This window comes from Bombina bombina, chromosome 6 (assembly GCF_027579735.1).
Source record: "Bombina bombina isolate aBomBom1 chromosome 6, aBomBom1.pri, whole genome shotgun sequence".
NCBI lineage: Eukaryota > Metazoa > Chordata > Amphibia > Anura > Bombinatoridae > Bombina > Bombina bombina.
This window is the reverse complement of record NC_069504.1, coordinates 1110615272-1110629132: the sequence shown is the minus strand read 5'-3', so window position 1 is coordinate 1110629132 and position 13861 is coordinate 1110615272. Positions and strand designations below refer to the sequence as shown.

The following is a 13861-nucleotide window of genomic DNA, read 5'->3' as shown; positions in this document are numbered from 1 at the left end:
GAAAAAGGAGAAACTATAGGGTGCCGTGGGACTGTAGTGTATAAAGAAAACATTTTTTCAACCTGATTAGGAAACCAGGACGGGCCGTGGACCGGACACACCATTGGAGAAAGTAATTTATCAGGTAAGCATAAATTCTGTTTTCTCCAACATTGGTGTGTCCGGTCCACGGCGTCATCCATTACTTGTGGGAACCAATACCAAAGCTTTAGGACACGGATGAGGGGAGGGAGCAAATCAGGTTACCTAAATGGAAGGCACCACGGCTTGCAAAACCTTTCTCCCAAAAATAGCCTCCAAAGAAGCATAAGTATCAAATTTGTAGAATTTGGCAAAAGTGTGCAGAGAGGACCAAGTCGCTGCCTTACATATCTGATCAACAGAAGCCTCGTTCTTGTAGGCCCATGTGGAAGCCACAGCCCTAGTAGAGTGAGCTGTGATTCGGTCAGGAGGTTGCCGTCCGGCAGTCTCATAAGCCAATCGGATAATGCTTTTCAGCCAGAAAGAGAGAGAGGTAGCAGTAGCTTTTTGACCTCTCCTCTTACCAGAGTAAACGACAAACAAAGATGAGGTTTGTCTAAAATCTTTTGTTGCTTCTAAGTAGAACTTTAAAGCACGAACAACATCTAAATTGTGTAATAAACGTTCCTTCTTTGAAACTGGATTCGGACACAGAGAAGGAACAACTATTTCCTGGTTAATATTCTTGTTGGAAACAACTTTTGGAAGAAAACCAGGCTTAGTACGCAAAACAACCTTATCTGAATGGAAAACCAGATAGGGTGGATTACATTGCAAAGCAGATAATTCAGAAACTCTTCTAGCAGAAGAAATAGCAACCAAAAACAGAACTTTCCAAGATAATAACTTAATATCTATGGAATGTAAAGGTTCAAACGGAACCCCTTGAAGAACTGAAAGAACTAAATTTAGACTCCAAGGAGGAGTCATGGGTCTGTAAACAGGCTTGATTCTAACCAAACCCTGAACAAAAGATTGTACATCTGGCACAGCTGCCAGTCATTTGTGTAACAAGACAGATAAAGCGGAAATCTGTCCTTTTAGAGAACTAGCTGACAACCCTTTATCCAAACCTTCTTGGAGAAAGGAGAGAATCTTTGGAATTTTAATCTTACTTCAGGAGAATCCCTTGGATTCACACCAGCAGATATATTTTTTCCATATTTTATGGTAAATCTTTCTAGTCGCAGGCTTTCTGGCTTGGACCAGAGTATCTATCACAGAATTCGAGAACCCACGCTTTGATAAAATCAAGCGTTCAATTTCCAAGCAGTCAGCTGCAGAGAAACTAGATTTGGATGTTCGAATGGACCTTGTACTAGAAGGTCCTGTCTCAAAGGTAGCTTCCATGGTGGAGCCGATGACATATTCACCAGGTCTGCATACCAAGTCCTGCATGGCCACGCAGGAGCTATCAGAATCACCGAGGCCTTCTCCTGTTTGATCCTGGCTATGAGCCTGGGAAGGAGAGGAAACGGTGGAAACACATACGCTAGGTTGAACGACCAAGGCGCCACTAATGCATCCACTAGAGTCGCCTTGGGATCCCTGGATCTGGACCCGTAGCAAGGAATCTTGAAGTTCTGACGGGACGCCATTAGATCCATGTCTGGAATGCCCCATAATTGGGTTAACTGAGCAAAGACCTCCGGGTGGAGTTCCCACTCCCCCGGATGGAAAGTCTGACAACTCAAATAGTCCGCCTCCCAGTTGTCTACTCCTGGGATGTGAATAGCAGATAGATGGCAGGAGTGATTCTCTGCCCATTGGATGATCTTGGTTACTTCCTTCATCGCTAGGGAACTCTTTGTTCCCCCCTGATGATTGATGTACGCAACAGTCGTTATGTTGTCCGACTGAAATCTTATGAACCTGGCTTCCGCTAGCTGAGGCCAAGCCAGGAGCGCATTGAATATTGCTCTTAGTTCCAGAATGTTTATCGGGTGAAGCGACTCTTCCCGATACCATAGGCCCTGAGCTTTCAGGGAGTCCCAGACCGCGCCCCACCCCAAGAGGCTGGCGTCGGTCGTGACGATGACCCACTCCGGTCTGCGGAAACTCATTCCCTGAGACAGGTGATCCTAGGTCAACCACCAGAGAAGTGAGTCCCTGGTTACCTGGTCTACTTGAATCTGTGGAGACAAGTCTGTATAGTCCCCATTCCACTGATTTAGCATGCACAGCTGTAATGGTCTTAGATGAATTTGAGCAAAAGGAACCACGTCCATTGCTGCGACCATTAGTCCTATTACTTCCATGCACTGAGCTATGGAGGGTTCAGGAATAGAATGAAGAACTCGACAAGCGTTTAAAAGCTTTATCTTTCTGACTTCTGTCAGGAAGATCTTCATTTCCACAGAATCTATTATTGTTCCCAGAAAAGGAACCCTTGTGGACGGTGACAGTGAACTCTTTTCTATGTTCACCTTCCACCCGTGAGATGTGAGAAAAGCCAACACAATGTCTGTGTGGGCCCTTGCTTTGGAAAGAGACGATGCTTGGATTAGGATGTCGTCTAGATAAGGTGCTACAGCGATGCCCCTCGGCCTTAGGACCGCTAGAAGGGACCCTAGCACCTTTGTGAAAATTCTGGGAGCGGTGGCTAAACCGAATGGAAGAGCCACGAACTGGTAATGTTTGTCCAGAAAGGCGAACCTCAGGAACTGATGATGAGTTTTGTGGATTGGGATATGCAGATACGCATCCTTTAGATCCACGGAAGTCAAATATTGACCCTGCTGGATTGTCGGCAAGATTGTCCGAATGGTTTCCATTTTGAAGGATGGAACTCTGAGGAACTTGTTTAATATCTTTAAATCCAGAATTGGCCTGAAAGTTCCCTCTTTTTTGGGAACCACAAACAGGTTTGAGTAAAAACCTAGACCTTGTTCCCCGGAGGGGACTGGGTTTATCACTCCCATCTTTGATAGGTCTCTTACACAATGTAAGAAAGCCTGTTTCTTTATCTGGTCTGAAGATAAGCGAGACAGGTGGAACCTTCCCCTTGGAGGAAGTCCCTTGAACTCTAGCAGGTATCCCTTGGAAACTATCTCTAGTGCCCAGGGATCCGGAACATCTCTTGCCCAAGCCTGAGCGAAGAGAGATAGTCTGCCCCCTACCAGATCCGGTCCCGGATCGGGGGCTACCCCTTCATGCTGTATTGGTAACAGCAGCAGGTTTCTTGGTCTGTTTACCCTTGTTCCAGCCTTGCATGGGCTTCCAAGCGGGTTTGGGCTGGGCCGCGTTACCTTCTTGTCTAGCGGCAGTGGAGTTATTAGCCGGTCCGTTCCTGAAATTGCGAAAGGAACGAAAATTAGACTTGTTCTTAGCCTTAAAAGGCCTATCCTGTGGGAGGGCATGGCCCTTACCCCCAGTGATGTCTGAAATAATTTCCTTCAATTCCGGCCCAAAAAGGGTCTTACCCTTGAAAGGAATATTAAGCAACTTAGTCTTGGACGACACATCTGCCGACCAGGATTTTAGCCAAAGCGACCTCCGCGCTACTATAGCAAAACCTGAGTTTTTCGCCGCCAATTTCGTTATTTGAAAGGCGGCATCCAATATAAAGGAATTAGCTAATTTTAATGCATGAATTCTGTCCATGACTTCTTCATAGGAAGTCTCTTTCTGGAGCGACCTTTCTAGTTCCTCGAACCAAAAGGACGCCGCTGAAGTGACAGTAATAACACACGTAGCTGGTTGAAGGATGAACCCTTGCTGAGCAAAAATCTTTTTAAGCAATCCTTCCAATTTTTTATCCATAGAATCTTTGAAAGCGCAGCTGTCCTCTATAGGAATAGTGGTGCGCTTCGCTAGTGTTGAAACAGCTCCCTCAACCTTCGGGACCGTCTGCCATGCGTCCCTTCTAGGGTCTATTATGGGAAACATTTTCTTAAATATAGGAGATGGGGCAAAGGGTACACCTGGCTTCTCCCACTCCTTATCCACTATGTTCGCTACCCTTTTGGGTATTGGAAAGGCGTCGTCGTGCACTGGGACCTCTAAAAATTTGTCCAATTTGCACAACTTCTCTGGTACTACCATAGAATCACAGTCATCCAGAGTAGCTAATACCTCCTTTAGCAAAGCGCGGAGATGTTCTAGCTTAAACTTAAATGCTACTATATCAGGTTCTGCCTGTTGAGAAATTTTTCCTGAGTCTGAAATTTCACCCTCAGACAGCCCTTCCCTCACAGCCAATTCTGATTGATGTGAGGGTAAAATAGATAAGGCATCGTCAGCGTCTAATTGTTCATCCTTTTTATCTGTATTTAAAACTGAACAATCACGCTTTCTCTGAAATGCTGGCAGTTTGGATAAAAGATTTGCTATAGAATTATCCACTACTGCTGTTAATTGTTGCATAGAAATAAGCACTGGCACGCTAGGTGTCGCCTGCGCGGGCAAAGCTGGTGTAGACACAGAAGGAGAGGATGTAGAACTATCCCCACTACCTTCATTGGATAAATCATCTTGGGCAACATTATGAAATGTAACAGAGCTGTCCTCATTTTGTTTGGACGCTATGGCACAATTATCACAAACACTCGAAGGGGGAACCACATTTGTCTCTACACACACAGAACATAGGTTATCTGATGGCCCAGACATGTTAAACAGATTTAGGCAGGCAAACAATGCAATAAAAACGATTTTAAACAAAAACGTTACTGTCTCTTTAAATAATAAAATGACACACTTTATTTCTGAATGTTCAAAAAACTATGAAGGCAATATCCGATTTTTCTGAAATTTGGACCCCAGTGTCTTAATGCTTATAAAGTATTGCACAGCAAATATGGAGACTCTAGCTCTTAAAACAAGCAAACCGGAGCTAAATGTTGGATTTAACCGTTTTTATACACCACAATCTCAGCTACAGCATTGCTGCAGCTTTTACCTTCCTTAGGGGTCAACCATCCACAGAAATAAGCCTTCTGGAGTCACTTTCTGAGCCACAGGACCCTCTCACATGAAACTGCATGCACTGCCTTAAAATCTACTGCGTAGCTGAAGTGCTAAAATGAGGCCTCCTCCCTCAGTACACTAGAGTGAAGGGGCCTTCCTGACTAGATTTAGGTGTCTAAAGCAAGCCAGATCAATAAAAAAACGTCCCCAAGTGTAAATGAGCTTATAAAACATTTCAATTGCCATCATATTGTAATAAAAACCAATCGATTTGGCCCCTAACAGTGTCTACCAGCATAAAAATCAAAAAGGGGAAGCCTGTTATCTTTTTTACTGAGGTGAAAGAAAAATGGCTTACCGTTTTCCCTGAGGGGAAAAATGACTGTCATCTAGCATTAGCCTGTGTTGTTAGGAGACTAGTCATACCTGAAGCAGATGAGTCTGCAAACTGTTACCCCCAACTGAAGTTCTCTGGTTTCAACAGTCCTGCGTGGTAACAGTAATGGATTTTAGTTACTTGTGCTAAAATCATAGCCCTCTTAAACAGAAATCTTCATCACTTTTCTGTTGTAGAGTAAATAGTACAAGCCAGCACTATTTTAAAATAACAAACTCTTCATAGAAGAATAAAAAACTACAACTAACACCACAAACTCCTCACCATCCCCGTGGAGATGCTACTTGTTCAGAGCGGCAAGGAGAATGACTGGGGGGCGGAGCCAGAGGGGGAGCTATATGGACAGCTCTTGCTGTGTGCTCTCCTTGCCTTTCCCTGTGGGGGAGAATATTTCCCACAAGTAATGGATGACGCCGTGGACCGGACACACCAATGTTGGAGAAATATAAACTTCCAACTAAAACTTAACATTAACACAACTGTTGGTCCAATTTTTTAAGCAGCAGAGCACATTTTTAAAATTAAAGGGACAGTCAACACCAGAATTTTTGTTGTTTAAAAAGATGGATAATCCCTGTATTACCGATTCCCCGTTTTTTTGCAAAACCAACACTGTTATATTAATACACTTTTTACCTCTGTGACTAACTTGTATTTAAGCATCTTCTGACCGCCCCTAATCACATGACTTTTAGTTATTTTGCATATAGTTGCATTTTAGCCAATTAGTGCAGTGTCTGCCACTAGCCACGGGCGTGATCACAATGCTATCTATATGGCCTACGTGAGCTTGCTCTCCCCTGCTGGGAAAAGTAAATAAAATAGAGGCGGCCTTCAAGGGCTTAGAAATTATCATATGTGCCTCCCTAGGTTTGCTTTCAACTAGAATACCAAGAGAACACAGCAAAATTGTTGATAAAAGTAAATTGGAAAGTTGTTTAAAATTACATGCTCTATTTGAAAAATGAGTTTTTTTTTTTTTTTGGACTTGACTGTCCCTTTAAGCAAAACAAAACCACAAACTGTTTGAAAAGAGGTAGAACTAGTAATAGGTAGACTATCACTGTTAAAAACATTCTGTTATTCACTCTTTCAGAAAATTTGCATTGAAATGCAAAAATGTCAACATGTTCACATGCTCCTGGCTGAGACTGGCTCTCTTTTTTGCCTGCAGCAGAAAAGAGGCGCTCAGATTGTGTTGAGGTGCCTGAGATGCATAAATAGGGTTTTGCCAATTTCACCAAGGTGGCCTATTTATCTTTGTTCTCCACCAATGCAAGAGGCCTCTCAACAAAGTAAGCCTGGGCTTCATTTTAACATAAAAATATCTTGAATATCTATATGCAGTGGTAAATAACCATCTATAAGGTTTTGGGGGAAAATATCTATTCCACTCTTAAAATAACAAATATATACTTACAGAGGTTGAATTTGGTACATATTCCATTGAATTAAAAATAGAAAAAAAAGGCAAAAGGGCTAAAGACTATATATCAGTAACAGGACACAGCCTTACACATTTATCTATAGAGTACATATATCAGCAATATCAAGCAATCTGCTAAAAAAATGTCCAAACAGGTAATAGTGACATCAATTCATATAACAAATGGCATCAATCTAGGGCTAGGTGTAAATAACAAGCTCAGCAGTATATCATGTAAAGCGTAGTCCCAAATAACCGGATTTAATATAAACAATACAAATTATGACTCCTATTTTATTTCTGGGTTGCACATAAGACAGAAGCAGTTGTAAACTTAAAAAGAAACTTAGTGTCCTAAAAAAGTGAAACGTAAATGTCTGTAGATGTCCTTTAGGCTAAGGGCATAACCATAACACAATACCATGTGCAGGAGCTCATTGGAGTGAAGCAGCTGGTGCTGTGCACAGACAAACTATTTGCAAACCAACTAATCGATTATGAGATTCGTTGACAACTATTTTCATAATCGATTATTATCGATTATGCCGATTAGTTGTTGCAGCTCTATAATGGTCCATACCCTAGCGTTTGTCTACTTTCTCTGAGACTCCTAAAGGCCCTTTTGAAGATGAACCTAAAATCTGTAAAATATTGGAAAACATGGTGTAAACCCATTCACATCTGATGCTACCATACGTTGAGCAGAGTTCCTGAATTCAACCCAATAATGGCAATAATTTCAACTGGAATTAAATAAATATAACCATTATTATGCATAATAGGCAGCCGTCTAGGGGACCTTTACTCTAAAGCAGGCCACTTAGTTACTTTATGTGCATTAAAAAAAATCAATGGCTTTGTCACGTAACTTAATAGTTATGTTAACCCTAATAGAAGTGGCCAATGTTTTTAACAGTTTTTACTGGATCCTTATTTTGTAGATCACTGAAATGTAAGCAGTATATCTCAAGAAAAAAATAAATATATTTCTGATCGTCTTAAAAGTGTTGCTGATAAGTAAAAAATAAAATAGCTGTCACTTGTCTTTGGGTTCCAGCTCTGTGTTTACATGAAGGGGATCTGGCCCTTTCTGTCTAGCAGACTACTGTGTGTGTGTGTGTGTGACATAAGTAAAGTCCCACTCGGGAGCCCAGAAGCATTGGCTTCACCAACAAGATTATAGATGATTAGTGAGCAATTGATGTCTGTATGAAGTAGATAAATGTATCATTTGCATTAAGTGCATATCTTTAATAGCTGGTGACACATTGCACCGTTTGGCTCTGCAGGTTAGTGGATTGGCTTCCTGATATCCCAGATGACGTTCGTTGGATGCAGGAACAGATGTGCTCAGTTGCTGGAGCTATTTATTCTCAGGCAAGGAAGAGGCTGATCCCTGTGAACAGGTATTTATACTAAACTGATCAGTGTAGAGTTTTATAACTAACATTATCCGTTGTCACACCCTCCCCAAGCTTGTTCTGTCCTGGTAAACCAGCCTTGTGTTATATGGGGGTTATGAGTTTGTCGTCCCACTGCACAGTTATAGAAGTAAACTTTTGACTAATGATGTATCTGCTGGATTTAAAAGGACATGAAACCCACATTTTTTTTTCTTTCTTTCTTTCATGATTTAGAAAGAATATACAATTTTAAACCACTTTCCAATGTACTTCTTCTATTATCTAATTCTTTAGATATCCTTTGCTGAGAAGCATATCTAAATAAGCTCAGTAGCTGCTGATTGGTGGCTGCACATAGATGTATTATGTGATTGGTTCACCCATATGCATTGCTATTTCTTCAACAAAGGATATCTGAAGAATGAAGTAAATTGAAATGTTTAAAATTGTATTCTCTATCTGAATCACGAAAGTAAAATTTTGATATATAGAGAGAGAGAGATATCTATATATAGTCTTTTGTTCTGCGCCAAATCTCTGTGGACATATAATGATGATAATTACAGGGAAAGAAGCTCCCCTATATCTAAACACTTACTTAGAAAACCTCAATCGATATGAGGTAAGTAATCACCCTTTAAAAGATAATCCATGTAGGTCTCTGCAGCTCCTGTTATTTGGATCCGTTCTGATAGGGACCTGAAGCTGTATTCGCCAATTGCTGTATTCTGAGGTAGTAATTACGATCCTCTCTGAAAGCGTTGATGGCTCATGCAATGAGGAGGGAGACAAAAAGACAGAGGTCCCAAAATAGTGAAGCAAGTTTTATTAAGAACCCCACAATACAGGTACCCCCAAGGTCTCCCACTCACACTTAAAAACCTCAATCTTTATGAGGTAAGTCAAAGCACATAAGCCACAATAGTCAGAATAGGATCATACAAAAGACCTCAATGTAACCCAAATGTATCCGTACAGCATCCCTGACGCGTTTCAAAGTCTCCTTCTTCCTCAGAGGGATAGAAGTACGTGATATATATATCTCAAAGAAAAAAGGTTTTAACAGCACCTATATATCTTCATATTTAAACAGGTGTAAATGTGATTAGTGAATTAGTAGTGATGGTAAAAAGTTAGTCCTTGGCTGGTGAGGAGTAATGTTGATCCAAGTGGTTATAGAAATGTATAAAATACGTCTGAGGAAGGGGATACATTATCCCCAAAATGTTACACGGTCACAGTAAAATTGTGTTGGAAAATACCAGTGAGTGCAGATGTTATGAATATATATATATATATATATATATATATATATATATATATATATATATATATATATATATATATATATATATATATATATATATATATATATATATATATATATATATAGTGTAGTAGACCTGGGTGCAATCCTCAGAAAATGACTATGTAGATCCGTATATAGAAGGGCACTCTCAGGATTTGTAAGTTCAAAATTAAAAAAACTTTATTCGTTACATCAACAAAGAATGGTCGACGTTTCAGCCGTCATTCAGGCCTTCATCAGGACATATTAAATTTGCAAACAGCTGTGCAGCGGAACTCCCAAAAAGAAAGACGTCTTTTTTTTTTTTTTTTTTTCTTTTTGGGAGTTCCGCTGCACAGCTGTTTGCAGATTTAATATGTCCTGATGAAGGCCTGAATGAGGGCCGAAACGTCGACCATTCTTTGTTGATGTAATGAATAAAGTTTTTTTAATTTTGAACTTACAAATCCTGAGAGTGCCCATATATATACAATGAAAAACTAATCTCTCCTGGGTGCAGCATTGGTATCAGTAGTTGAAGCAAAAATGATGCACTCACAGGATTTTCACAAAAAGGTGTTAAATTTATTGGATGACGTTTCAGATCAATATATATATATATTGAAAGATCTAATTTTGATCTGAAACGTCATCCAATAAATTTGACACCTTTTGGTAAAAAAAAACCTGTGAGTGCATAATTTTTTGCTTCATGTGTATGTATGTATAAAATGTTGTCTGCTCACATTTTTTGCTTTATGTGTATGTATGTATAAAATGTTGTCTGCTCTTTGGGAGAGTTGTGTATTTTGTTTTGCGTGGGGGTGTGATGTCATGTTGTGTTTTTGTTTTTTAAATGTATATAAAAAATCACATGAAGCCTCTCTTGCCTTTCAGGACCCCAGTACGCAGTACACTGAGGAAGTGTCTGAGCCTCCCACCTCAGCTTAATCATGCATCCACCTATCTCACTTCAAACAACTTCTCTGCTGTGGACCTAGAGAGCTGGGTCTTTGATTTTTCTTTCCCTTCAAATGTGAATCGTATTCCAGACACTGAAGATCAAATAAGAAATCTTGAGTCCTCTACATATCACAAATCCTCATTTAGCTCAGAAGACTCTGGAATAGAATTTAGCTTCTCCACGGACTGTTTGGACTCTTCATCTTCAGAAAATAGCTTCTAGGTTTTACTTGAAACAAACTACAGTACTGTAATATATTACATCACTGGTATTTACATAGTTAAGAGGAGATCCATAGCACCAGATATGATCTGCTCTACATGAAGGTGTTTTTCCCCCAGTAATAGAACAAAGATCGTTTGAAAGCACTTGGAACAAATTACGAAATTACGTTCTTACAAGAACCAAAGCTTTTGAATATAATTAATAATCTATAATGATGCATAATCCAAACAGTGGGTAACATGGACAGTGCTGATTGTACTTGCACTGCATTAGGCCAAGTTTGGCATTTACCTAGTGCTAAATACCCTTTGACTCGGCTGGAGGGATGTTTCTTCTGTTTCCCAACTCCAAATTCTCTTTCTATAATACCATAGAGAAGTGAATATGCTAAAGATCAACCCATATTAGAGTTCTCATGGTCTCTACATCTAAATATGGTGCAATCAGGTTTTCTCAGCCTACAGATTACTTTATTAATCTGATGGAACATTTTCCATCTTGTTTCATCAGGAACATAGACAAAAAAACAGACTTTCACTTATGGTGCTAAATTGGGCTAAATTATTTGTAAATAAGTTATAAAAAATAAGTGTGTTTTTAACAACTGTATTATGTTTTTACAGAATATATATATATATTTTAATTTAAAAAGAACAAGTTTATTGTAAACATTTATAGCACTTTGTTAAATGTGAATGTTGGGCAATCTATCCTTTTTAAATGCCGCAAACTTTTTATCACGGCATGGTTGTAAATTTCTGTAATCTGTGGCTGTTAAAGGACTTCTGATCTTGTAAAGCAAATTAATATTAAGTCACATTGACTTGTCCCAATGTCCTTGAAGTTTTAACTTCTTGGGGTGCTTATTGGAGTGTGGTACATTCGTTCCTCAGCTATACTCAGGTTTTTTTTTTAAAGAAATCCCAATACTGCAGAATGTAGAGACAAAATACAAACAGGTGCTATCTAACCTTTATTTAGCTTATCGGAATAGATTAGGGGTTTTACTCTCCTGTCCTAGACTGAAAATGTCAGCAAGCTTTATTTATTTACCAGCAAATGGACCAGTGTTAGGTAGGCGCACATCCTGTATGTTTGTAAGTAGTCTGGCTTCATACCATAACTTCTTTATAGGAGCAACACACTTGTATTCCAGTTTATCTTCATTACTTGCATTACCTGGCCAAGGGTAACAATATTACAATTCTGCATAGTTGGGTATTGTGTTTGGCAGATCTCAAGCTTTTATACCCCAGGCTGTAGTGTCTGAACCTAAGTCATTGATGGATTATACAAAAACGCTTGTCGTGACACTGACTACATAGTCATTCTGTGGACTTAAAAACATCTTTTGATACTTTTAAGATGGGGAGGATTGGTCTTTATTTCACAAACAAACAATGTACGCAAACTGATTCTGCAGCATTTTTTGTCTGTTTTCTCCAGAGATTTAAATTCAGTAGAGTGTAGCTGCAAAGTTATTAAAACATCTCCCTTTTATTCATGCATCATGAGATTCCCACAATTTTTTGTGGGAAACATCCTTAATCATTTGTCTGATATAGTGACCAGTCCTATGTTATAGTCCTGTCTAATACATCTTTGACCCTTTATATAAGTTACTGACACTCATACAATCAAAAATAGAGCCACCTAGTGGCCATAAAGCTTAGTAAACTAAAATGTATTATTATTATTTTTTTGCTAACCTAGAATAACTAAAATAATAGTTAAAACAAATTCAACACTACCTTACACTACAATGAGTTGGTAAAATAAAATAAAAAAATAATATATATATATATTCGAGCTATAATGTTTTTTTTTTTATTCCTAAAGGCAAAATTTCAAACACTTAGCCAATCAACATTCTAGCCATACTGCTAAAAAAACCACACACACAACTACTCATGCGCTCTGATCTCTCTGAAAAAAGCAAGGCGGGGGATAATAAAACTTCTAGATGTTAATCAATAACCGGAATTTACGCATCTACAATAACATTGTATGAATGAAACTGCTATTTAAAAAAATACAGCGATTCGGGCTGTTCTTTCAATATATAGCAAATTAACCATCACATGTAGATTTATGAAACATCCTCTCAATCTCTTATTTTAACGGTTTCATCAGAAACAATCCTTCGGGCCCTAAGACACTGACTACAATGTATTCTAGCTTAGAATACTTTATTTTAATTTTACTAAGCTTTATGGCCACAAGGTGATTCTGTTTTGGATTGTATAAATGTTGGGGTAACTTTGATATAATATAAAAGAGGAATGGTTTTGATGTTATAGTCACATGATTGTGTTTTTTTGTTTTTTCTTTCTTTCAGAGAAATTGTATAACTTTGTTGCAATTTGTAGCATTGACTTACAGTAGCATTTTTATCCGGATGCTGGTCTGTTTCTCCAGAGATTTAAAGCTGACTGTAGTTTAGTATTTTATTTTTTTTTACATTATAATAATAATAATTGTTCTGCTGTCATATAGTAAATCTTTACACTTCTAATTTATTTTTGTAAATTTGTCTTTAAATCTGTAAGTATGTAAACTTTTATTAAACTAAAAACACAAAGTACTAAGAAATGTTATCCAGTAACTGTTATATGTGTACAAAGGAAGTTATATGAATTGTTTCTGGTCTGCCTTTTTTTCTTGAACTTTCATAAAATTGTTTAATCTATAAAAGAATAAATATAATTTCACATTTTATGTTATACAGTGTGGTGTTTTTATTTATACAAACCCTTCCTTTTCCTGATATAATGGTTTCCAAACCGGACCTCTTCTCCGAGTTTTCCAATATTTATTTTTACACTGAAATAAATTTTATAATTTTTAAATTAGATTTCACCATCAGATAGAAATATAGAAACTCTATATACGAATCAGCCCTCCAGGGTCAACCACCTGAACTTGCACAATAATACACTGAACAAACAAACAGTGAAGTCTCAGGGTTTTGCAAAATGTGTCAAGTTTACTTGACGTTTCGGGGATGCTTCTCCCCTTCTTCAGAACAAACAGTGTAAATCTCACTCTTAAATAGTGCAAAACATTAATACTCTTTACCTCAACCCTTGTAGAAAGGTGCCAAACAGTTGCAAACAAACCCAACTCAGATTGTCAAACCGGAAGTGGAAAAACTAGCCACCTCCGGTCCGGCGTTACAAATCACAGAAATCGTCAATACATAATCTAGAAAAAGAACATCTATGTCCTG

At 38.6% G+C, this 13861-nt stretch overlaps 1 protein-coding gene across 1 annotated transcript in view; it reads left to right on the top strand.

The window, feature by feature from the left end:
- LOC128664254 (patatin-like phospholipase domain-containing protein 2) overlaps nucleotides 1–13350 on the top strand; it is a 61707-nt gene extending 48357 nt beyond the window's left edge. The window contains exons 8-9 of the mRNA XM_053719053.1: nucleotides 8042–8158; nucleotides 10341–13350. Coding sequence (XP_053575028.1) covers nucleotides 8042–8158; nucleotides 10341–10629 — 406 coding nt within the window. The 3' untranslated portion in view covers nucleotides 10630–13350. The remainder of the gene's footprint in view (nucleotides 1–8041; nucleotides 8159–10340) is intronic.
- Nucleotides 13351–13861: the final 511 nt, after the last annotated feature.